Below are 26,554 nucleotides of genomic sequence, written 5' to 3'. Positions count from 1 at the left end.
CACCGAGTCAGCGCCACAGCTCATGCAACTCACAGGCAAGCGCCGTATTCAGCAGAGCACCCGACCAGAGCAGATACGCATTTGTTTGTCTTTGTGTTTGCACCTAATATTACCTGTTAAAGGAAACATTATTTGATGCGTGTTTAAAGGGTAAGGAAGGCTTTACTCAGGACTGTCTGGGCAGGTTTCAAGACTGTCACAATAGAGGAGAGAGATTGGCCCAACTTGGAACATAAGAATAAGTGGGGACTTATCACCAAAGAGCAGGTTAGTGGGTGAGCAGGTGGAAAATCACTAAGGGGAGATATCAAAGGGAGGGATTCTGGCAAAACTGACCTACCAGATTCTTGCCGAAGGCAGGCCAAGGGATGGGGCGGAGGACGAATTTGACCTGCTGTCAAGGGTGACTAACGGGGTTCTTAATTAAACTGAACTGTATAAGGACAGACGAGGAGGCCCAAGGAGGAGCCTGTGCTGAAAAGAGGGCACAGAAGAGCGTGTCTCATGTTTGACCACAGCAAGTGGCTTGGTCCCGCCTCTGCCCAAACATGGGAAATAGATTTTCCAGGGAAAAACCACACCTTTCTCTTCTGGGTCTTGATAATCCTACAGTTGATGAGTTCTCTCCTTTCTTCTCCTGGCAGGGAGAGGGTCCTGGCCTTGGGGGCAGTTGGGTCTGGATCCTGACTCAGTTGCCTTTGGATTCCGAGTCCACGATGGGAGAAGTGCTTTGGGAATGATGGGGAGAGCCCCAGGGCTGCTGGGTGCACCAGTCCCTTCCCCAGTGCAAGTAGCTTGCAGGAAGCTGGCTTTTTTTTTTTTTGAGTCTTGCTCTTTCTCCCAGGCTGGAGTGCAATGGCATGATCTCAGCTCACTACCATCTCGCCTTCTGGGTTCCAGTGATTCTCCTGTCTCAGCCTCACAAGTAACTGGGATTATAGGCACCCACGACCATGCCCAGCTAATTTTTAGTAGAGACAGGGTTTCGACATGTTGGCCAGGCTGGTCTCAAACTCCTGGCCTCAAGTAATCCACCTGCCTTGGCCTCCCAGAGTTCTGGGATTATAGGCATGAGCCACTGCTCCCAGCAAAGCTGGCATTTCTCTTTGTCTCTTTTTCTTCCTCCTTACTTAGCTGCTTGTAGCCAAGGGGAGGGGTCACATGGATTGTCAAGCCTGGGAGGAAAAGTCTGGGGTAGGACCTGTTCTCTGTGCAGAGACTCCTCAAACAGTGCCTGCAGGAGTGAGTGAATGAGGAGCAGATGGGATAGGGGCGGAGATGCAGGGTGAGCAGGTCCCTGGAATGTGAGGCTTTGTGAGGTTGTAGGACCTTCGGCCCACCGTGGCTTCTGAGAAAGGTCCAGGTTTCCCTTGACTGCCTTCTTAGCTCTTATCTGGGGTTTTGCTAGTTTGGCAGCCACTGGAATTGAAAAATGGAAAAGAAAATACACTGATAACCCTAATTACTCCTAGTCCCAGACCTCAGTGGGTCAGATTAGAGCCAGCCTTGGGGTGGGACAGCTGAGCAAAGAGGCCTCTGCAGACCAGCTCTGCTCTCTGTGGTCCTGGGCTGTCCACCTGCCCTCTTGGAAGGTCAAGGAAGCAAGGAGGGGCTGCCACATCTATCTCCAGCTGTGCTTCACGGTTTACTCACTTTGTCTCATCAACCACTGTGAAAGTCCCTTGATAGATTCTAACATCCCCGTTTTACATCTAAGGATGTTGGGGTTCAGGGAGGTTAACCTTGCCCTAAGTCACACAACTGCAAAGAGGCTGAGCCAGGATCCCTGCCCTGATCCCCATCCATGCTGCCAAACCGGGCAGTACTACCCACTCTGCCATAGCGCCACTGTGAGAACCCCCTGGGCATGTCTTTGTGTGGTGTGGAAGGGCTTCCTAAGATGATCTGTGTCTCTCACAGTCAGAAGATTCTTCTTCTCTCAAATCCCGATCACCTCTGTCTCTTTAAAGTGGGGGGCCTCCTGAAGAAAAGCAAACAGACCAGCAATGAACCAAAGGAAACCTCTGAAGAAGGAACGGGCTGTAGGGGAGAAGCACATGCCTCCATCTCTCCGGGGTGCAGTCAGTACTTGCTGTGCTGGCCCCATTCACAAAGAACACTGCAGCCTGAACTGCAGACTCCTTATTCCTCCTGGGCCCAAGGGCCTTTCCTCACCTCATCCAGGGCACTCAGCCACTTGTAGTGCATGAGAGTGCACACACACATGCAAACCTATGCATGCATATGCATGCATGGGCACACACCTGCACACACATACACACACATGCATGCCCACACATACAGGCACACATGCACGCACACACACACATGCACATACATGCATGACACACACACATGCATGGCACACACATATGCATGCACACACATGCACACACACAATACGGAGTAGAAACCTAAATGTCAGGAGCCACTCAGGGACACCCAGGACACCACATATCAGCCAGGCAAATGACTTGTGCAAAGTGGAGCTGCCGCAGGCTGCCATGAGGACAGAGGCAAGTGCTTCTCAGAGCCTTCAACACCCCTCAGAGAAGCTTCGTCAGGGCAAGTGAGCTGTAAAACAGTTACCAGGTGAACTCACGGGGACATGGGGTGTGTCGGGGGCAGGTGGGAGGTAGAAATCCCCAGGAAGAGGGAGCTAGTTCCAGAGAGGGGAACCCCAGCAGCTCATGGATGTTCTGAGCTGCAGCCAGGTGGGCCAGAAGACAGGCAGTGAGAGGGATCAGTGAGGGATGAATCGGATTTAAATGCACGGGTGCTAGTCGTGGGGGAGCGGGAGGAGTGGGGTGGGGTGCTGAACAGTCCTCAAAGACTGCCTCTGAGTTTGGAGGAGCCCTCGGACCCCCTGGCCTCCCTATCTTTCACAGGCTTGACTTGGGGGGCTCCTTGACAAGGCAACTGGGCTCTGGTTGAATATGAGTGTGGGAGGGGACTCCCCGGGTTCTAGTTTTAGCTCTGTCCAGGCTCCCTGGGTGGCCTGGGGTGGTCCCAGGGTGAGCTGAGCCCCAGCTTCCTGGCCCCATCTCAATGGTCTCCAGACACCCTCTTGTTCCTAAATGCCACTGCTCTGCTTCTCGTGGTGGGAGCTCACTGCCTTCCCTGAGTTGTATGTCCACCTCCAGCATAGCGGGGCATCCTTTATTGACAGGATCTAGGCTTCCAGGAGTTCCCACTCTGGTTCTAGAATCTGCCTTGAGTTACTCAGAGTAAATGTGCCTCTCTGCTCCACGGCAGCCCCTGATAGATCAGGAACCCACTCCCTCCCCACCACCACCCCACCAGCATCCCGGTGTTCTGGTCTTCTCTGGGCCTGGCCTCTCGAGTCCACTTGACTCCTTTGCCTTCCATGGAACTTCCAGGCCTTTCCGGGGCCCCCTCTGGCCTCTGCCTGGTGGATCAATGTTTCTTTGAAGACACACATGTCTCATCAGCTTGTGTCCCTGTGGCTGCAGAGAGTTAGTTGGCCCTTTCTCAGGACAGCCTCAGTTTCTAAGATGCCACCCTCTTCCCCTCCAACCTCTCCCATGTGCCACTAATCACCCAAACTGCTCTTTGCCCAGGCCCTTCCTGGAACCCCGAGTCACTGTCCCCAACCAGTACCGGGAAGATGGGGCCAGGGTCTAGGCTGGCTGCGCCTGTGGTTGGAGGAGCCCCATTCCTTCTCCTGCTCTTTGAAGGGTTAACAGGACCTTGATCCCACAAGGCCAGGGTAGGAAGCTGGCTCCAGGGCAAAGGGAAAGAGATCTGACTTTCTTGTCCAGGCCACAATGCTGAAAGTGAGCCAGTGGGGGAAGGGCCACGAGCCAAAACCCAGCCACCCCAAGCAAAATTCTGAATGGGCTGCTCCACAGTGTGCAAAGTTTGGTGGGGGTGAGGGGCCAGCGTGTTGACAAGTAGCAAGGTCAGGGCCCCCATTAGCACTGTAAACAGGGGCGCACAATGCCCTCCCTTCCTCCGGAGAGGCAGCTCCTCTCCGGGACAGTCCCCTGGGCCCAGGCCTCCCTGTCCCCCATCCTTGCAGGAGTCTGACACTGAAAAGCCACTGCTGCTTCCTCAAGGAAAAGCCAGGCCTTTTGTGAGCTCTCACTTCCTCCTTCTGTGGGAACCACTCCTGGGCCTATGAACATCTGCCTGGAGCGTCTTTCTCAGAGGCCCGAGGTGGGAAAAGAGGAGGGGTGCTGGCTGCCAGGGAGGGGGCTGCAACCCGCGGGGCTGGGATTGTCATCACCAGGCTGCGGAAGAGAACAATGGGGGACCCCCAGCCCCCCCTGGCTTGGCTTCCCTCTTCCCACAAGCCTGCTCTTTTGTGCTTAGAGGGAGGCCAGGGGAATTCTTTTGTTTGCTTTTGCTTCCCTTGTTTTGTTTTGTTTTTGTTTGGCCTTTTGCTCGCCCCCCCCCACCCCAGGTTGGGGCTCGGGAGTGTGGAGGTGGTGGCCCAGGCAGAGGGGCAGCGATGGGGTTGGTGGGAAATCCCGCAGCTCCTCTGGGAGGAAATGTTTTGGGGGCTTCGTGAGGTGAGGAGAGTCAGATGCTGGGAGTCAGCGTCAGATGTTTCACTGCTGGGCAGACCTGGCCTCCAAGGTGTGTGCTCTCATCTGGGCAGCTCATGGAGACCCTAGGGAAGTGCAACGTGGGGCAGCTCATGGCGACCCTAGGCAAGTGCAGCGCGGGTCAGCTCATGGAGACCCTAAGCAAGTGCAGCACAGGTGACAGGTGCCCCATGGTCATCCGAGGGGCCCCTGGAGGTGTGGCCTAGAGCTCTCTCTGGAGGGGAATCTGGAAGCAGCTCAGACTTGGGGACTCCGATCCTTGCTTTCAGGCTGCATTCCAGGAAATGTGTCCCAGGAAGTCCTGCCCATGCTCCCAGTGTGGCTGCCCCATGGGTTCACCTTGTCCACTGCCTGGACAGAGCCAATTTATTAAGACAGGACAACTGCAAGGTAGAAAGAGTGATTCACGCAGAGCTGACTGTGTGGGGGATCGGAGTTTTATTACTACTTTGTCAACGAAAAGAGTCAAACTCTGTAAGATATTTGAAGAGATTTATTCTGAGCCAAATATGAGTGACTATGGCCAGTGACACAGCCCTCAGGAGGTCCTGAGAACATGTGCCCAAGGTGGTTGGGGCACAGCTTGGTTTTATATATTTTAGGGAGGCACGAGACATCAATCAAATATGTTTAAGAAATACATTGGTTTGGTTCAGAAGGGTGGGACAACTCAAAGCTGGGGGCTTCCAGGCTATCGATAAATTTCAACATTTTCTGGTTGACAATTGGTTATCTGAAGACCTGAGACCAATGGAAAGGAATGTTTAGGTTAAGGGAAAGGATTGTGGAGACCACGTTTTATTGTGCAGAGGAATCTTTCAGGTAGCAGACTTCAGAAAGAGAGCAGGTTGTAAAATGTTTCTTATTAGACCTAAAAGGGTGCCTGGCTCTTGGTCAATTATCTACTGGATCTGGAAAGAAAGGAAGGAAGACAAAGTGGGAAGGGGATTCTCTATAGAAGGTGGATTATTCCCACAAAAGACTTTGCAGGGCAATTTCAAGGTATGAAAGGAAATATATTTTGGCGTTAAATATATTTTCCTTGTCTCATAATGTTATGCCAGAGTCAAACTGAAAAGTAAGTCACAATACATAGGGTCAAATAAACCCCATCTGATGAGAATTTATGGTTTGTAGGACGTGGCTCCCTAGACCCCTTAGGTAAGAATTTGGCTAAGATAAAAAAAAATAAGAGCTTAGTCCTCAACTTAAATCAGTCTCCCCAAGCATTAGGGGTTTGGCGTTTTTAAGGATAATTTGGTGGATAGGGGCTCAGAAGAGGGGAGTGCTGCTTGGTCAGGTCGGAGATGGAATCATAGGGGGTGAAGTGAGTGTTTCTTGCTGTCTTCTGTTCCTGGGTGGGATGGCAGGACTGGTTGAGCCAGATTACCGGTCTTGGTGGAGAGCAGGGTCTGCAAAATCTCTTCAGTACTGATCTTAGGTTTCCCAATAGTGATGTTATCCCCAGGAGCAATGTGGGGAGGTTCAGACTCTTGGAGTCAGAGGATGCATGACCTCTAAACTGCAATTTCTAATCTTGTAGCTAATTTGTTAGTCCTGCAAAGGCAGACTAGTCCTCAGACAAGAAGCGGGTCTTTTTGGAAAGGGCTGTTATCTATTCTGTTTCACAGTCAAACTATGAACTGAATTATTTCCCAAAGTTAGTATGGCCTCTGCCCAGAAATGAACAAGGACAGCTTAAAGGTTAGAAGCAAGATGGAGTTGGTTAGGTCTGATTTCTGTCACTGTCATAACTTCCTCAGTTACAATTTTGCAAAGGCAGTTTCACCAGCTGCAAATGCTATTTGCTCCTCATGGCTGGAAAAGACATGGAACACTCACCCCAGAACACCCAACAGTGCCCAGAGAAGTCACACCTCTTGGGAAAGAAACGGTCTTGACTTCGATTCTTTGCAAGCTCCAGCATGAGGCTCAGGGCACAGGAACACTGAGCTATTGCAAAAGGGCTGTTCTGGAGAAAAACCCCTCAGCCTCCAAGACAGAGTGCCAGCAGTCAGAGGAACAATTGCCCCCAGTCACAGAGCTCGGCCAGACCCCCCAGTCAGCTGCATTTTAGGCCAGTTTGCTACCCTTGAGACCTGTGTAGATGTCAGTGTGGACACTCACATTCTCTTGAGCTTGCACCCGAGTGGCCCACACATAAGTACATCAAGAAGGCAGAGGAAACAGCCCATTTCAGTAGCTGGGAGATGATTCAGAAAGATTTCCCAGGAACTATCCCTGAAAACAACTGAGCGCCTTGTGTTATGTGTGGATGAAATGAAGACCTCAGCTTCATGAGCTGACATTTCTGCCACATCTGGGATGCCTCAGTTTGGCTTCCAGAGCAGCAACGCTCAGCCCTGACTGCACAAGAGAGTCATAGGAGAGTTAAAACAACAACAACTACAACAAAATCCATCTCTACAGAGAGAGAGAGAGAGAAATTAGCAGGGCACAGTGATGGACCCGTAGTCCCAGCTACTTGGGAAGTTGAGCGGGGAGGATTGCTTGAGTCCAGGAATTCGAGGCTGCAGTGAGCTATGACTGCACAACTACACTCCAGCCTGAGAGACAGAGCGAGATATTGTTTCAAAACATACCCCCCAAAACCAAAAAGCAACAGCATCAACAAAGGCATTTATTGTAGAAAAGAGTTAGGCTGTATCTTATAAAACTGAAATGCAATTATCACAGAACCCAGCATTTGCACCGTTGGACATTTATTCTAGATAAATGAAAAGTTATGTTCACATGAAAACCTGCACCTGAATGTTCATGGCAGCTTTCTTGGGGATAGCCCCAAACTGGAAACAATCTGGATGTTCCTTCAGGGGTGAGTGGTGGAACAAACCACTCCGGCCGTGCTCCGTCCATGCCAGGGAGGTCTGCTCAGCAGCAAAGATGACGGACTCTTGTTGCACATGACAACTTGGGAGGATCTCAAGGGAATCATGCTGAGTGAAAGAAGCCAGTCTCAGAAATGTTCTTTGAGAACGTGTGATTCCATCTAAATAACATGCTTGAAATATCAACATCAGAGACGGAGAACATGAGTGGCTATTCAGGGTTAGGAATGGGGATGGAGCCTGAGGGGTAACTTGAGGGATGTCATTGCCCTGTGGTCATGAAGCAGTTCTGGCTGTTGTCACTTGTGATGGTCACACGAATCTGCACACATGAGGAATTGCACAGAACTACACACCCACATGCATGTAAACCAGTGACATCTGAAGAAGTTAGGCCGGGTGTGATGGTGCATGCCTGTAGTCCCAGCTACTTGGGGACTGAGACAGGAGGATCTCTTGAGCCCGTGAGGTCGAAGCTGCAGTGAGCCGTGTTCCCATCACTGCACTCCAGCCTGGGTGGCAAAGTGAGACCCTGTCTCAAAAAGAAAAAATAGAAAATGAAATACGAAAAAGTTCTGTGGATGGTACCAAAGTCGTCCTCATGGCGCCATCCCGGAGTTCTGCACGGCGTTACCATTGGAGTTGAGGAAAGGACATACAAGCCTGCTGTTTGTTGTTTTGCAAATTTCTGTGAACTCATAATTGCTTTCAAATAAAAAGTAAAAACCAAAACCTAAAATGAAGCATTCCAGCCTTCATCCCTACCTGCTGTTGAGTCAGATTCTTGTCAAGTACACCCATGGAACAAGGACAGGGCCTCACACATGAGCCACTGTTAGAGCCTTTTATTATGCACAGAGATGGAGAAAAGAGTTAGGCCAAAGGTACCATCTCCCCCTGAGCCTCATCCCACACACTGGAAACCCTGACTAGGACACCACAAGACAAGGGGCCGGATGGCTGGGATAGGAGCTGTGGGACACCCTGTTGCTAGGGAGCTGGTTCTAGACTGCAGCGGAGTGGTGTTGTACCCTGCACCTGCACTCTAAACACTTAGAGTGTGGGAGAAGACCTTTACTTCACTAGCCCTGAGGAGAAGGGAGGGGAGGGGGAGGCAGCTCCAGAGCAGCTCCTCTTTGGCTCCCATCCTCTTGCTTTCTGGGGTATCACAAACTGTTCTGTCAAGACCTGGATAGGCAGTGCTTTGATGGAGCCTGTGTGGATCCACACAAGGTTGTCCGGGCACCATGGCATAGCAGTTTCCGTAGAACTCTGTTGGAGTGGGCCCAGGCATCAGTATTTGTAAAAGCCTCCTGCTAATTCTGCTGGGAAGCTGAGCTTGAGACGTCCTGTCTAGCTGGCAGTAGGAGGAGCCAGAAGCGTGCATTTGGCTTCTGCCTGCAGCGTGGCCCCGGGCAAGTCAGCATCCTGCCCCATTTTGGTTCCTCACCTGCAAAAATGCAGGTCTGGCCAGCCTGAATGGGAAAGCCACTGGGTGTAGGATTTGGAACTTGCTCCCTAGCCACTCTGGCACCTGCTGCCATGAGCTGCAGCACAACCTCCCTGTTGGTAGAGAAATGGTCAGGACGTGCAAAAACCACACTGATCAACCATAAGACCCAATGAGGCTTTTTCCTGGCCATAAGCAGGACAGTGAGAAAGGCTGGAGAAAGAGTGCACCTGCTACCATATGCCACCACTGCATGCTCTGTCTACAGCTTTCTAGAGCAACTTCTCCCTCACAGCAGGAGAGTCTTTTGCACATTCATATACACACGTCTAAGAGGGGGAATATGATGGTTTTCACCTACACATAAAAATACGTTAGAACAATGTCCTAGATCCTAGCTGATTAGCTTTCTCATTCATTCAGCTAATCCCCATGTCCATTCAATCCCTCATTCATTCAGTCCACAAACACTAAAATGTGACTCATCATCACCAAGCTTCGCTTACATCAGGTTTCAACTTCTCACTTGGGATTGCATGTTCAGGTTGAAACTCTGGGGCCTCTAGAAAAGCCCCAGCTCCTTGAGTGACAGAAGCAATTTTTTTAAAAAAGAAAAGAAAAAAGAGAAAGAAAGCCCCAGCTCCTTGCTATTAGATCAGGGCTTGAAATATAATGAAGTATCAGGGTAAAGACAAGACTAGGGGCTTGGTGAAGAAGAAGGGAGCTGGACTTGGGATACCTAGGAAGAAAAGGGCTGGTGCATGTGCTGGTAGCCAAATTATCAGTGCTTGGCTGGAGCAATCACACCAGAACGCCTTTGTCAAATGTCCGTGTCTGTCTGCATCATTCGTGGCATGTTCGCAAATGTTATGTGGACATGGAAGTCCAGGGTCATGAAGGTTTAGGGAAGGCCAGGTTCACCAGATGGAACAGTAGCTTATACTGCAGAACCTTCCAGAAACTTTACGGTGCTAACACAGTGAATCTCCAATATGAAGATGGAGACTTTCAAGATGGAGATGCAACCAGGAGAGTTTCCCAAACATGCATTGACAGGGTTTGGATCTGCGTCGCTGCCCAAATCCCATGTCAAATTGTAATCCCCAGTGCTGAAGGTGGGGTCTGATGGGAGGTGATTGGATTGTAGGGGTGGAACCTTCATGAATGGTTTAGCAGCATCACCTTGGTGCTGTCTTGTGATAGAGTTCTCATGAGATCTCATTGTTTAAAAGTATGTGGCACCTCCCCATCCTGCTCTTTCTTGCTCCTGCTCCAGGCATGTGAGATGTGCCTGCTTCCCCTTTGCCTTCCGCCATGATTCTAAGTTTCCTAAGGCCTCCCCAGAAGCAGAAGCCACTATGCTTCCTGTACAACCTGCAGAGCCGTGGGCCAATGAAAACTCTTTTCTTTATAAATTACTGAGTCTCAGGTGTTTCTTTATAGCAGTGAGAGAATGGCCATGAGCATGGAACATCTCATGGGACCCTTGGAAGTGTTACCTGAGGGTAGTAACACGATCTGTTGGAAGGGACAGCTGACTCTGGGTCCTTGGAGAGGCCAGGCTCATGCCAAGGGCCAAGCAGCCAGGTCAAGGGTGGGGACAGGAGGAAAAGGAGTCAGTTGGGATGGCAAGGGTGTGAGTTGGGAGGTTTTTTAGGATTTGGGACCAGGAGTGACCTGAAAGTGACAGGAACACATTCTGTCGACTCTAAAGGAAGAGGCAGCTGCTTCTCCCTGGGTTCTGAAGGACTTGGGGCAACCCAGTTTAGAGTGAAGGCCGACTCTAGAGAGCAGGAAGAAGATGGCAGATATCTCATCTGCAGGGGACAAAGATCCTGGCGAGAGAAGGAGCAAGCCCGGGGAGTAGCAGAGGCTTCCCTAACAGGGGCTTCTTACAGACTCACAGCCCAGGCAGGATGGGGCCTGATCTTCTAGTCTGAACCAGAACCTTCCCTCCCATGATTAATCCATCAACTTAGCAGTCATAAGAAACCACAGCTGGGGGAGCTGTTGGTAGGAGTCTCAGAATCCAAAGGCCCAAGAACCAGGAGCCCTAATGTTCAAGGGCAAGAGAAGATGGATGTCCCAGCTTGAGAAGAGAGAGAATGAATGTACCCTTCCTCTGCCTTTTTGTTCTATCTGGGTCCTCAGTGGATTTGGTGATGCCCACCCACATGGGAGAAGGAGGATCTTTCTTACTCATTCTTCATTTTCAAATACTCATCTCTTCTGGAAACAGCCTTGCAGAGATACCCACAAATAATGTGTTCCCAGCTATCTAGGCATCACTTAGCCCAGTCAAGTTGATACATGAAATTAACCATCACGCCCTCTTTCAGCCTCTGAGATCCAGCATGTCCCCTCTTGCTACAAGGGTGTTGAGCACATTGTGCCCTTTGTCTGGAATGCTCTTTCCTTCATTGTTCTCCTACTTGTCACTTCCTATTTTGGTTTTAAAATTGAGTACTTCCATCTTTCTAAGAACAAGAGAATGAGTTTATTATTTTTTTTTCTTCTTTTCTCCTTCCTGCTTTCCTCTGCTTCCCACTTCCTACTTAGCTCTTTAGAAGGGCAATTATAGCCTTTTACCTCCCCTTCACCAGGTACTGTCCACAGGGCAAGTTCAGCTAACTAGGTGCTTAGTAGCTCCAGTGTGGGACTCTCTCTCAGCTTGAGAGAGAGCAATCCATCTACAACTCAAAGTATCCCCAACACGAAACTCTCTCCCACCTGAAGATTGCCTCAAGAGACAGCAGTCTATCCACAACTCAAAGTATGGTCAATGTGAAACTCTCCCACCTAGAGATATTCAATAACTTTTACAACTTAGTTCTGCCCGTGAAGGTGCCAACTCGACCACCTAGTAGATACAGCACCAAAGTGAGTTATACAGACCTCTACCTGCCTGCTTCCTCCACTGCATGCCATTTATGTCAATTTTCCTTTCCTTTTCTTTTTTTTTCTTTTTTCTTTTTTTTTTTTTTTGAGACAGAGTTTTGCTTTTGTTGCCCAGGCTGGAGTGCAATGGCATGATCTCATCTCACTGCAACCTCCACTTCCCAGGTTCAAGCGATGCTCCTGCCTCAGCCCCCCAAGTAGCTGGGATTACGGGCAAGCACCATCACACCAGGCTAATTTTCTTGTGTTTTCAGTAGAGACGGGGTTTTGCCATGCTGGCCAGACTGGCTCGAACTCCTAACCTCAGGTGATCCACCTGCCTCGACCTCCCAAAGTGCTGGGATTACAGGCATGAGCCACTGTGCCTGACCTGTCAATTTTCCTTTTAAAAGCACCTGCTTTCTGTTCCAAAAGGGAAGCAGAACGCTTAAGGCAGAAAGCCTGTACTTCTTCCCCTAAGCTAGCTCTGTAATAAAAAGTCACTTTCTTTATACCAGACCTCACTCTTATTAATTATACTCTGCCAGCAAAGAACAACTGAGTCTGTGTTTTGGTTACAGCTTCAATGCCGTGTTCACAGGAAGACTTCTAGGAGACTGTCCAGAAACCAACTCCTCCTCTCATCTCCACTTTCTCTCTACAAAGTCATGTTGACAAAAGGAGAAAAAATAAAATATTTGAAGAGATTTATTCTGAGCCAAATATGGGTGACCATGGCAGATCCTGAGAACATGTGGCCTAGGAGATCCTGAGAACATGTGCCCAAGGTGGTCAGGCTACAGCTTGGTTTTATACATTTTAGGGAGACAGAAGACATCAATCAATACATATAATATGTAAATTGGTTGGTCATGGGGCTTCCAAGTCATAGGTATATATTCAAAGATTTTCTAATTGGCAATTGGTTGAAAGAATTAAATTGTTATCTAAAGACCTGGAATCAATAGAATGGAGTATCTGGATTATGATGAGGGATTGTGGAGACCAAGGTTTTTATTATGTAGATGAAGTCTCCAGGCAGCAGGTTTCAGAGAGAATAGATTGTAAATGTTTCTTAACAGACTTAGAAAGAGGCCAGACTCTCAGTTAATTCTCTCCTGGATCAGAGAAAGATCTGGAAAGGAAAGAAAATTACAGAATGTAGATTTTCCTCACGAGAGACAGCTTTGTGAGACCATTTCAAAATCTATCAAAGAAATAGATTTTAGGGCAAAAAGCTTCAATTTCTTTCAGGGCCTGCTATCTGTCATGTTGGTATCTTATTACTACAAAGAGTCAGTTTTGTCAGTCCTAATGCATCTGTTTTAATGTTAATGCTGGCCAGCTGTGCCTGAATTCCAAAGGGAGGAGGGCATAATGAGGCATGCCTGATCCCCACTTCCCATCATGCCCTGAACTAGTGTTTCAGGTTAACTTTGGAATGCCCTTGGCTAAAAGGAGGGGGTCCATTCAGTTGGTTGTGGGGCTTAGAATTTTTTATTTGCATTCATGTTTATTGCAGTTGCAACTTATATATATTTGTGTAGTGATTTCATAGATGCCAGCCTTCCCCATACTGTATATGCTCCACAGAGCAATGCCTGTTCCTTTTTGTTCACTGCTCCATTCCCAGCCCCAAGCCCATGGATGGCTTCTCATGAGGCATCTGTTAATGGCTGTGAGACAAATGAAGGACATCAGGACAAACAATAGGGGCAGGTTGGTGGGGCTGAGTATTCAGAGTGAAAGGGATTATAATTAAAACTTGTCTCACCCTTGGATCCTTTACAAAATAATTGTTGGGTTGTTTTCTTGGTGAAGCAGTGATCCATATTGATTTTAGAAAATGCATGCATCTCAGCTGGGGGATCTGGAAGTCTAGAGGGTGGCTACAGGAGCAAAGACCATGCAGTGCAGGCAGAAGAAGTCCTTGGAGCCCTGTTCCCTAGCTTAGGAGACCACGTGCCCCAAACCTGGCTGGCCACCAGGGCTGGCTCTTTCCTGGGTGGTTCTCAGCAATTTCATGGAGGATGACCCAGAAGGCAGAAAGTCTACTGCCAGTTCCTGTGCGCCCTTGGGCAAGCTATCTAAACCTTTTATGTCTCATTTTCTTAATCAGTCAATAGGTATAAATAGTCTGGCCTACTTCATTTGGCCACATTGAGGATTAAGTGAGATTTTACATACAGTGCCTAATAGTACACATAAAAAGTGTTAAATAAATATCATTATTAAATCAGTCGTCATTCAAAGGTACACCAAAGCAGACTCCTGGGCCCCTCTCTCGCCATGAAATGAAACCAGTAGTCATAATCATGATGAGGCCTAATTCTCCTCCCAAGGCAACTTGTTCTCTTTGCTAGTAATTGCCTGGATTTTCATTATTAGACAAGAAAAGAGAACCCTTTAGCAATAATTTGAGGCTACTCCTATCACAAAGCATGAGCATCATCAAAACGAAGCGTTTTTGGTCGATTTTTTCAGTCATTTGGACAGAAAATGCCCTCAAAGATTTTCAACTCAAGGCTATGACCAAGGGTATGTTTTCTGCCTCAAAAATGACTCCATGTAGAAGAAAGAGCAAAGCACCAATTTTGCAGATGAAAGGTGTGAGACCCAGGTGGCTTTGTTTGAGAGCTTCCAGTGTTCATTCTTTGTAAAGTGGGAAAATAGCTTTGCTTTTTAAAAAATTTTAAGTATAATTGACAAATTCAAAAAATTGTACGTATTTATGACGTACAATGTGATGCTTTGATTTATGTATACATTGTGAAATGGTTACTCCAATTAAACTAATTAACATATCCATCACCTTACATATTGCTTTTTTGTGATGAGAACATTCAAGATCTCTTCTCTTAGCAATTTTCAAGTCTGTAATACATTATTACTGTATTAACAATAGTAACCATGCTGTACAATAGATCTTCAAAATTTAATTCTCCTGTCTAACTGAAATTTTGTGCCCTTTGACCTCAGGTCTCATAACCACCATTCTACTCTGTGATTCCATGAGTTCAAATTTTTTATATTCCATATGTATGTGAGATAATACAGTATTTGTCTTTCTGGGCCTGGTTTAATTCACTTAGTCTAACGTCCTCTAGCTTCATCTGTGTCATTGTCAATGACAGAACTTCCTTCTTGTTTAAGGATGAATAGCATTTTATTGTGTATATTATATATATATCCATCTTATATATATGTCCATCAACGAATGATAAAGAGAATATGAGATATATATATATATTTTTTTATCATTCATTTGTTGATGCACACATAGGTTGTTCCAGGTTGTATTAGTCTATTCTCACACTGCTATAAAGACATACCCAAGACTGGGTAATTTATTTAGAAAAGAGGTTTAATTAACTCCCAGTTCCACATGGCTGGAGAGGCCTCAGGAAATTTACGATCGTGGCAGAAGATGAGAGAGAAGCAAAGGCATGTCTTACATGGCAGCAGGTGAGAGAGAGAGCAAACGAAGGGGGACAAGCCCCTTATGAAACCATCAGATCTTGTGAGCACTCACTCACTATCACGAGAATAGCAAAGGGAAAACTGCCCCCACGATCCAATCACTTCCCACCAGGTCGCACCCTCTGCACCTGGGAATTATGCTTCAAACTGAGATTTGGGTGGGGACACAGAACTAAACCACAACACATGTCTTGGCTATTATGAATAATACAAGCATGAGAGTGCAAATATCTTTTCAACATACTGATTTCACTTCCTTTGAAAAGATACCCTGAAGTGGGATTGCTGGATTATATGGTAGTTTTTGAGAAGCCTCCATACTGTTCCCCATTTTGGTTGTATTAATTTACATTCCCACCAATGGAATACAAACATTCCCCTTTCTCCACATCCTCACCAACACTCACTATCTTTTGTCTTTTTGATAACAGCCATTCTAACAGGTGTGAAGTCATATGTCTTTGTGATATTAATTTGCATTTCCTTGATGATTAGTGATGTTGAGAAGTGTTTCATTCGGCCACTTATGTGTCTTCTTTTGAGAAATGTCTATTCAGGTCCTTTGCCCATTTTTAAATTGGGTTATTTGTTTTCTTACTGTTGAGTTGTTTGGATTTTTTGTATATTTTAGGGATTAACCCCTTAAAAGATACATGGTTTGCAAATGTTTTCTCCCATTCCATAGGTTGTCTCTTTACTCTGTTAATTATTTCCTTGGCTGTGTAGAAGCTTCTTAGTTTAGTGCAACCCCATTTGTCTATTTTTTTGCTTTTGCTGTCTGTGCTTTTGGGGTCACATCTAAGCTTTGCTTTTTCAACCCAGTGCTCAGTAGATTAAAGTAGGAAGATGTTTCCTGGAGGCCTCCAGCCATCCTTAGCTTTGCCATGATTAACACTCCCATGATTTCACTCTCTCAAAGAATGGGATTCTTTAAAAGTTCCAATCTTGAGAGCATCAGCAAGTTAGAAATGGGCTTTCTGCTTTCAATCAAATAGACCCCAGCCTTTGTTCTAAGAGAAAGATGAGGAGCTTCCTCATAACCAGTAGCTTCCAATACTCTTTATTCTAAGCATGAAGACATTTCCCTTTGCACAGTGTACATTAAGGCTTACTGAGGCAAGGCAGGAAATGGTGCCCTTTCCCCCAGCAACTTCCAGCATGTTCTGTGGTGCATCTCAATATCCGGCTGCTCTGTATTGCTATTATCCAAATGGGCAATGTTTCTGTCATTTAACTGCGTCTTTGGGCAGGAACAGTTGAAAGCAGGGATTTTGCAAAGGTTCTACTTTGGGAAGAATTTGTTGGTTCCTATTAAATGGGCAGATGGAAAGCACAGGGAATCTGGAGATGCTTTACAGTGAGGACAGCGTGGGGCTTGACAAAAGAGAGAGAGGAGTGCGAATTTTTCGTGCCCCCCTAAAAGGATGGGGTGAGAACTTTTCCCCATCACCAAGTGCTCTTAGAGCCTGTGCAGATGGAGAGACATGGTTCCATTGTTCTCAGCCGTTCCCTTCAGCCCCTCTCATTGGCATGTTGGTCAGTATTGCCAGAGTTAGGAGGTGAAACCCCCCTGCAGGGTGCCCCTACCTTGCACAAGATGACCTTGCAGGACATGCAGTCACAGGCAAGCTGGTCCTCGATCTGCTGGGATTCGTGGCCTCAGTTCACGCCTCCACCTGTGCTGCGTCTCACACCTGCAATGCTGCCGGTTACCCTGCCTTCCCCACCAGAGGTCGAGTTCCCTAAGACAGCAACCGGGCACTGCCTGTCTTTGTGTTTCCCAGCACAAAGAGAAGAACTGAACACTTATTCTGATTCAATAACAGGAAGAATAAATGAATGAATGAATGAGTGAGTGCATTTTAAAGCCAAGGGAGTTTCTGCCTCATAAGCTCATTGTCTTAGAAGAAAAGAAGGCAAATAAGGAGATCAGTAAGAAGTCCTGTGCGCCCGATTGCTTCCTGTGCCTTTCGACCTTCAGCCATGAAGCACGACCTTTATTGCTTGTTGAGCACAGACAGCTTTTAAAGGATATCCTTCCAGTGCCCTCTCAGAAGGAAAGGGTCTTGGAAAGTGCTCAAAGCCCATCACTTGCAGGACCTTCTGAGTACGCTATGAACAAGAAGATAGTAAGAGAAGGTGGCGGCAACAGGGGATTTCAAAGTGTCCTGGAAGGCTGGGTCCATGTCACTCTTGGGGCAGTAAAATGTTTTAGTGGGAGTAATTGATTTATTCAGTGTCATCTGAAAGTGAAAGAAGACAGGATAGCTGAGCAAGCAATCCTCCCTCCAGCTTTCCATCCACCCCTGCAGATGTGTTTGTGCTCACGCACACACACGTGCACACACATGCTCACATGCTCACACACACATGCCCCCACATACATCAGGTGATTAACACAGGTATTGAATGGAAAGCTACATCTTCAGGAGAAGCTGATACAGTAAAAACCCAGGTAACCTATCCCAGGGTAACACTGTTGTCATCAAGCATTCTCTAGGGGCAGGCAGGGAGGAGAGGGGCAGGCTGGCTGGGAAACTGCAGGCAATCAGTCTCAGAAGTGGGGAGGCAGAGACTGGGTCCCTGTGCCCCAATTTTCTCCAGTCAAGTCAACAAAATGGCATCAGTGGGGAGTGTTCTGGAGTTTGCGTCTGTCTTGGATGCAAACTCTTGGAAGTCCCATCAAGAGTCCTAGAAATTCTTGATGTTTAAGGCACAGCAGCCAACTGCCACCAGCTGATGCCACACCAGAGCCAGGACTAGGACAGATTTATGGGGCCAGAAACGTGAGGCCAGGCTGCCGGCTCCCCAGGCTCGGCCCCTTCCTTCATTGACTTGGCCATAACCAGCCTTGTACTTCAGGAGCTGGGAGTTCTGGACCCCTACTTATGTGTTATGGGGCTCACTAGGTAATTCTCTGTGGATAACGATGACTTGGATAGCTAAAATGCCTTGCGGGCCGGGCACGGTGGCTCACACCTATAATCCCAGCACTTTGGGAAGCCAAAGTGGACAGATCACCTGAAATCAGGAGTTGGAGACCAGCCTGACCAACACGGAGAAACCTGTTCTACTAAAAATACAAAAATTAGCAGCGCATGATGGCGGGCACCTGTAATTCCAGCTACTCGGGAGGCTGAGGCAGGAGAATCTCTGGAACCTGGGAGGCAGAGGCTGCAGTGAGCTGAGATCGCGGCACTGCACTCCAGCCTGAGCGACAGAGTGAGACTCTGTCTCAAAAATAAAAAAAATAGGCCGGGCGCGGTGGCTCAAGCCTGTAATCCCAGCACTTTGGGAGGCCGAGGCGGGCGGATCACAAGGTCAGGAGATCGAGACCACAGTGAAACCCCGTCTCTACTAAAAATACAAAAAATTAGCCGGGCGCGGTGGCGGGCGCCTGTAGTCCCAGCTACTCAGGAGGCTGAGGCAGGAGAATGGTGGGAACCCGGGAGGCAGAGCTTGCAGTGAGCCGAGATCGCGCCACTGCACTCCAGCCTGGGCAACAGCGTGAGACTCCGTCTCAAAAAAAAAAAAATAAATAAATAAAATAAAATAAAATAAAATAAAATAAAATAAATAAAAGATAAAAATGCTTTATGGATTATCAGTGCTTCTCTATGCATCATCTCGCTGTAACAAGACTGAGAGCCAGGCCGGGAACGGGACCTTACTTCCACCTTGCAGGTAAGAAAATTGCAGTTTAGAGAAATGACAGAGTGGGGAGCTGCTGGCTGTGCCTGTGCTGTTCCATGGCCCGGAGCACTCCATCTTTCTCCAACGTCAGGGGGAGAGACACAGCCCAAAAGGGGCACTGAGCGTTGGAACTGACGTCAGGAAGCCCCTGCCTGGCACCCTAACATGGCCACTGAACAGCAGGTGGGCTGAGCTCCTGGGGCCTTGTTTCACATGGTAGAACCAGCGGCTTTTCTTGCTGCTCTGCGGGGTCTCATCACTGTCGCGTTTAGCAGGGCTTCGTGAGCCTCTGTGTGACCCTCAGAGTTCTGGACACAGGCTGGACACGGGCTTAGGCCTGAACCCAACCCACATCTCAACATTCCGATGCCATCGTCCACCCTCTGAAATGCCATCAACCTCGGACCCTTTCCCATCCCCACAGGCCGCCTTCCTAGGCTCTTACAACCATCTCCCACCTGGGCGCTGGCTCTGCGGCCGTCCCCTCACCCCCACTTCCCACACCAGAGTTTCTGGGATTGGATCATGTCACTCCTGCTCAAGCCTGTTCCGTGGCTCTCTGTGACCATGGCCGCTGCAGGAACCTTTCAGAGGCCTACAGGACAGGACCCAGCTCCGTCCCTCATCGCCCTCACTTCTGTCTTAGCACGTATTATGGTGAGGGGACTGTCCGTTTACATCCATCTCCCCCTCTAGACCAGGGTAAGCGAATGTTTTCTGTCAAGGGTCAGGTAGTAAATGCTCCAGGCTCCAGGGCCCACCCAGCCTTGGTTGCATCTATTGAGCTTATGCCTGTATATACAGCAGTACCCACAGACCAGACGCCAGGCAACAGGCATGGCTGCGGTCCGATAAGACACACAGCGGGCTTGATCCCACCCCGGCCCGGTGGGGCCCCTGCTCTTGACTTTGATCTCTGGGGCTGGCCATTCCAATCTGTCTGCCCCACTACCAGGTCCCCAGCACAGTACCTGGCACACAGGAGATGCTTAATAAAAGGCTTAGAGTGGATGTGTGACCAGGAGGGCTGCCCAGAGCAGGCACAGGAGCCCTGTGGCTGCCCTGCAGATCCAAGTCTGAGGCTTTGGAGCCGTGGGTGCCTCAGGCTGCCGGGTCCCGCCTGTGCCTGGGCTTCTGCCTCAGCAGCTCCTCGTCTGCTTCCGGAGGGGACTTCCAGCCAGGGGGAATGGCCGGGGCTAAGCTGTTGGCCCAGATTCCTGGCTCGCTGTGTCGGGAAGGGAAGGGTCCAAAGTGGCCCCAGCCTCAGAGTGAGGGAAATCGTTCCCCAGCTCCCAGGACCCGGGCGGGGGGAAACCCCGCGGAGCCACGGCCCATTCGATGCAATGCCTGGGCCCAGGGCCCCACCCGTGAGGGCCCAGGAGGGTGGCAGCCACCGGGAGGGTGGGGACACAGCCGCTCCTGGAAGGCTCCAGCCAGCTGTCAGGGAACCTCTGCTTCCCTCCCCTTCCAGGGCTGTGTCTGTCGCCTCCCTGGGGCTAGGTCTCCAGGCCTGACCAAGCACAGGGAGACACTAAAGTCCTCCTGCCTGGTCTGGAGTCACTCTGCCACCTTGAGGCGACATCTGGGAACTGCATCCTGCCCCAGCCAGGCCCACCTGAGAGCTCGCTGCCTGAGCTCCCTCTCCAAAGCCAGCCCCAGCTGCCTAAGGAAGCCTGTTCATTCTGCAAAGCTCTGGGAAGCGCTGTTCTGGAAAGGCCCAGAGATCCCCGAGACACCCTTTCACACGGAACAGTCCTGTCGTAAGCCTCCTGTCCTCCAGGTCTCAGCTCTCAGCCGGGCCTTCCGGGACACCTGCTGTAGGAAGGAGTCCCTCCTCCGCCCCCGCTCCTTCTTCCTTGTTCTCCCCTGTGCCTCTCCACCCATCAGGTTCAGCAACAGCTGTGTGTTTATGGCGTCTGTCCCCTTAGAGTGTCGGCTTCTGAGGGCGTGACATTTTGTTCCCTGTTCCTCCCCGTGACTGGAACAGCAACGGCATATAAAAGACTCTCAGCAAATGTTTGATGAGTGAATGAGCAACACCAAATCCGCAACAATCCACAAAGACTGAGTGGAGGCGGGAAGGCGAGAGGAGGGAAGAAGGGGATAGGAGGGAAAGGGAGAGGGAGGAAGGGAAGGAAAGAAAAGGAGGGAAAAGGAGTGGGAAGGGAAGGGAAAAGGAGGGACGGGAAGGAGAAGGTGCCAACTTGGGGCTTCGAGCCTGAGTGGTGCCTGCTGATGGGGTTGGCTGGAGGAGCAGAGCACCAGGAGCCCCGGGAATGTGGCGAGGCAGCCGTGGTGTCAGACAGAGGAAGGCAGGAGGCTGAGACTGAGGGCCCTGGAATCTCACACATTCCAGGGTTTAGAAAGGTCAGGGTGGGGTCCACCTCCGGAGTCCACAAAAGGGAAGTGCGGGGTGGGGATGAGTCTAGAAGCAGCTCTGCAAAACAGTGCAGGTTTCCAGGCCACCGGAAGCTCAAAGAGGAGAGAAAAGACGTGGGCTCTCGGAGTGGGAGGGGGGCGTTGTTGGAGGCCCGATCTTTGGGTGAGTGCTGACACCCACTTGTCAGAGCCAACAGGCTGGCGCACACGTGGACCACCCTTGGCGGCTCACTCTGGGAAGAGTGTTACAAGGGAGGTTGTCTAGTGACAAGGATGGCGGGAATCGTGGAGCTATAAATAGGAGCGGTGACTGCAGTAGCTGAGATGTGTGGTTTGGGGATGTCATGGCTCCATGAAGCCAGAGCGAGGTCTTCCAGCCTGCACACTGCCATCTGCTGGGCTACGGCGAGGCTGATGTGGCTCAGCATAGGATTCTGTACTCTTGGTCAAAGCTGAGGGCTGAGCTGGGAACAGTGGCTCACACCTGTAATCCCAGCACTTTGAGAGGCTGAGGTGGGAGGATCATTTGAGCCCAGGAGTACAAGGCCAGCCTGGGAAACATAGGAGGACCTTGTATCTACAAAAAATAATTAGCTAAGTGTGATTGCACACTCCTGTGGTCCCAGCTACTCAGGAGGCTGAAGTGGAAGGATCACTTGAGCCTGGAGGGTGAGGCTTCAGTGAGCCGTGATTGGGCCACTGAACTTCTGCCTGGGCAACAGAGTGAGACCCTGTGTTTTTGTTTGTTTGTTTTGTTTTGTTTGTCAAGAGCAGGCAGCAGAGGGCTGCCTGTAGGTGGTGAGTTCTCTATGTGACCAGGAGGGCTGCCTGGAGGGGGCAAAAGGAGCACGTGGCTGCCCTGTGGATCCAAGACTAAGACTTTGGAGCTTGCTGAGGCTGGGTTGACAGAGTGTATGGTCAGTTTTCTGATGCTGGATGCCTTGTTACTGCAGAGGTATTCAAGGGTACAACTAGCTGTTGGGATTGATGTGAAGAGCGTCAAGGGGACTTGATCCTGTTGCAGGGAGGGATTTGGGGGTGAGATAGGGAACTGGCTAGCCCTGAGGGTTATAAGGGTCTGTGGCAACCCTGGGGTCGTGTGGCTCTGCTTTGTCTGGGGCCGTTTAGTTCCCTGAGTGTTCAGTGTATGGCAGGCTTTGCTCATGGCTCTTTCTGCATCGTCACAGCCTCAGTAGCCTTACTCTGTCCATGCAATGATTCTCATTTTACAGGCAAGGGACCTGGGACTTAGAGGCTCACATTCTTGGGGCTAAGCTTTGAGCCATGGCCAACGTCATTCTGGAAGCTGGCTCAGCTGAGGGGAGCCTAGTTCCCCTGGGCATAAGTGACACTGAGGCCTGCCTTTGCTCCTCGGACCTCAGATGGGGGCTGCCTTCCTCTCCCCATCTGTGCCTAGCAGCTGCTCATGCAGCATCTGAGTCTCAGGGTAATCTGGGGACAGCACTCTGGCAAGAAGCTCTGCAGGGAGGGGCCCAGCATTCACACACGCAAGCAAAGAGCAATAAGCCAGGACTAAAGATAGAAGATGCCTCTTACTGGGCCGGTTCTGATGTAAAAATGCAAAACTCAGAATTAAACAGGCACTTTGCATTGCAGAGCAACAGTGCCCCATTAAGCTATTCTGGGCTAGGACACTGAGAAGCTTTGTGAGCTCTTACTGCTCAAGACAATGAATAATACATAAGTCTCTACAGTCTCAATTCAAACGATGATTCATGAGCCACACCGAAAGCTTCATTCCAATCCAATCCATATTCTAATGTGATCCTCTTCTACCTTAGAAAGCCTGGGCTTGGTAGCCAGGTGGCATCTATTTCTTGATGATTAAAGTCTGGGTCTTCTAGGGAAATGCTTCTGAAGTGTGGAACAGGGACCACTGCTGGTCGGCAAACTGCTTGTTTCTGGCCCACGAAGAGATAAGCAGAGAAATGGAGAGTAAATGCTTAGAAACCTTTACAGAAACTTAAAGTCAAGTGGGTTATGTGGATTGACTGTAATGAAAAAGTTTGCAACCTGGGCAACATGGCGAGACCCCATCTCTCCATAAAATAAAATTAGCCAGGCATGATGGTGCACACCTGTGGTCCCAGATACTTAGAAAGCTGAGACAGGAGGATCACTTGAGCCTGGGAGGTTGAGGCTGCAGTGAGTCCTGATTGCACCCTGCCCTCCAGCCTGGGTGACAGAATGAGACACTCTCTCCAAAAAAAAAAAAAAAAATAACGTGGGCTTGCATTTTATGTGTTCATTTTCGATTTCATTTTTTAAGTAGTTCAATTTTATGTTTTATGAAAGTATTGGTTTGAAATAAGTTGGAAATTTCCAACAAAGCAAAACCAAAACCCAAAAGCCCTGGTCTTTTTCCTCACGGATGGTCTGAGAAGCACGGGTCCAGGCCACCATGTCCTGTTTGTTGAGGCTGGGTCAACAGAGTACACGGTCAGTTTTCTGTGCCTGTTAAGGTTAATATAAAAATTGTATAAATACATACTTTATCTCCTTTCTTCTCTTAAAATCTATGAGACATAAAGTTAAATAATGTAACAATTATAGTGAGGTATTTTTGGATTTATAACATATGTAGATGTAAATATATGAAAATAATAGTAAAAAAAAGAGGAGGAGGAAATAGGACTACATAGGAAGGAAGTTTTGATCTCTTACTAGAAATAAGTTAGTCTAAACCAGAAGTTAATTCTAATAAATTGAGATGTGTATTATAAGTCCTAGTGCAACTACTACGAAAACAACTCAAACATATAATTAGCATCATTAAAAAATTAAAATGCTACACTAGAAAATATTGACTTGATGCAAAAGGCTATAAAGGAAGATCAGAGGGACAAAAAGGAAAAGCATCATACAGGAAAACAAACCAAAACGGCATCTGTAAATCAAACTATATCAATGATCACATTAAATGTGAGTGGACTAAAAATCCAGTTAAAAGACAGAGATTGTCAGACTGGATAAACAAACAAGTTCCACTATGTGTTGTCTACAGGAAGCACAGTTAAATTCACATATATAAGTAGGTTAAAAATAAAAAGATGGAAACAGATATACTATGCAAATGGTAATGATAAAAGAGCTGATATGATGCTAATAATATCAACAAAATAGACTGTAAAACAAAAAAGTCATTAGAGATAAAGAAGGACATTTTATAATGACTAAAGGGTCAATGATTCAGAAAGATACAACAACTATAAACATATGTGCAGCTAACAATAGAACATTAAAATATTGGAAGCAAAAAATGACAGAATTGAAGGAAGAAAGAGACAATTTAATAACAGAAGTTGGAGACTTAAATCTCATCATGTTAAATAATGGATAGAACAACTATGCAGAAGATTAACAAGGATATAGAAGATTTTGGCAATACTATAAACCAGCTAGACCTAACAAACATCTATAGAACACGCTACCCAATAATAGCAGAATATACTTTTTAAAATAGAGTACATAAAATATTCTTCAGGGTAGACCATATTCTTAGCTATAAAGCAATTCTCAAATTTTTAAAAGGATTGAAATAATACAAAGTATGTTCTCCAACCTCAGTGGAATTAAATTAGAAATAAATAACAGGAGAATAATTACAAATATATAAAAATTAAACAGCACACTCCTAAATAACCAATGAGTAAAAAGAGCTCAGATGGGAAATTAGAAAATACTTTAAGGTCAATGAGAGTGAAAACATAACACACAAAAACATATGTGATGCACTAAAGCAGCAGTGAGAGGGAAATGTATAGCTGTAAATGCTTATATGATGTGGAAACTAAAAGATGTTCGTCTCATAAAAGTAAAAATTAGAACAGAGAATACTAGAACCTAGGAAGGATAGGGGAAAGGGGAAGATAGGGAGAGATTTGTTAAAGGCAACAAAATGGTGCCACTGCACTCAGCCTGGGCAACAGAGTGAAGACCTTGTCTAAAAAAAGAAAAAAAAGAAAAAAGAAAGAAAGAAAGAAAAGAAAAGAAAAGAAATATGTGGTTCAGGCATGCCTGGCTCTAAGGGCTATAAAAATGTCATCAGGATGTGATGTCTTCACTCTTCAACTTCACTCTCAGGGCAGTCACCTCCACATGGGGCCCCCAGAAGCTCTAGGCTTACATTCTCCAAGGGTCAGTCCTAGCAGAGAGAGGGAGAGAGCTGCTAATCTCAAAGAGCCTGTGCAAGTCCCAGGTGAAGTTCTGGGACTTGTCAAGATTGCCAAGCTTGGTTCTTAGGGCCACCTGAAAGACATCCTGAGGCCCCGGGTTGAGGGCCTCTCATTGGCCAGGCCTGGTTCCATGCAACCTCCAGAATCAGAGGTGGGGCTCTACCTGTCCATACGAAATGGATCTTGAGAAAGGTGAGATCAGAAACTGGCAATGAGGAAGAGGGTTCCCCCAAATAAACCGGAGCCACTAGGTGCAGAGCAGACAAAACAGCCCACAGACACCTGAGCCTTGATTTCATGTCCCTGCTGCAGGAGGTCATTTTTTTTTTAAATTTATTTATTATTATTATACTTTAAGTTGTAGGGTACATGTGCATAACGTGCAGGTTTGTTACATATGTATACTTGTGCCATGTTGCTGTGCTGCACCCATCAACTCGTCATTTACATCAGGTATAACTCCCAATGCAATCCCTCCCCCCTCCCCCCCTCCCCATGATAGGCCCCGGTGTGTGATGTTCCCCTTCCTGAGTCCGAGTGATCTCATTGTTCAGTTCCCACCTATGAGTGAAAACATGCGGTGTTTGGTTTTCTGTTCTTGTGATAGTTTGCTAAGAATGATGGATTCCAGCTGCATCCAAGTCCCTACAAAGGACTCAAACTCATCCTTTTTTATGGCTGCATAGTATTCCATGGTGTATATGTGCCACATTTTCTTAATCCAGTCTGTCACTGATGGACATTTGGGTTGATTCCAAGTCTTTGCTATTGTGAATAGTGCCGCAATAAACATACGTGTGCATGTGTCTTTATAGCAGCATGATTTATAATCCTTTGGGTATATACCCAGTAATGGGATGGCTGGGTCATATGGTACATCTAGTTCTAGATCCTTGAGGAATAGCCATACTGTTTTCCATAATGGTTGAACTAGTTTACAATCCCACCAACAGTGTAAAAGTGTTCCTATTTCTCCACATCCTCTCCAGCACCTGTTGTTTCCTGACTTTTTAATTATTGCCATTCTAACTGGTGTGAGATGGTATCTCATTGTGGTTT

General features: G+C 47.9%; 1 protein-coding gene across 1 annotated transcript in view; it reads right to left on the bottom strand.

The window, feature by feature from the left end:
• Positions 1–11,912: 11,912 nt before the first annotated feature.
• The window catches only part of LOC105491157 (serine protease 55), a 75,830-nt gene continuing 61,188 nt past the window's right edge, over positions 11,913–26,554 (bottom strand). Inside the window, exon 5 of the mRNA XM_011757313.3 lies at positions 11,913–14,425. Coding sequence (XP_011755615.2) covers positions 14,300–14,425 — 126 coding nt within the window. The 3' untranslated portion in view covers positions 11,913–14,299. The remainder of the gene's footprint in view (positions 14,426–26,554) is intronic.

This window comes from Macaca nemestrina, chromosome 8 (assembly GCF_043159975.1).
Source record: "Macaca nemestrina isolate mMacNem1 chromosome 8, mMacNem.hap1, whole genome shotgun sequence".
NCBI lineage: Eukaryota > Metazoa > Chordata > Mammalia > Primates > Cercopithecidae > Macaca > Macaca nemestrina.
Note: the sequence above shows the minus strand (reverse complement) of the source record. Positions and strands in the feature narration are given on the sequence as shown.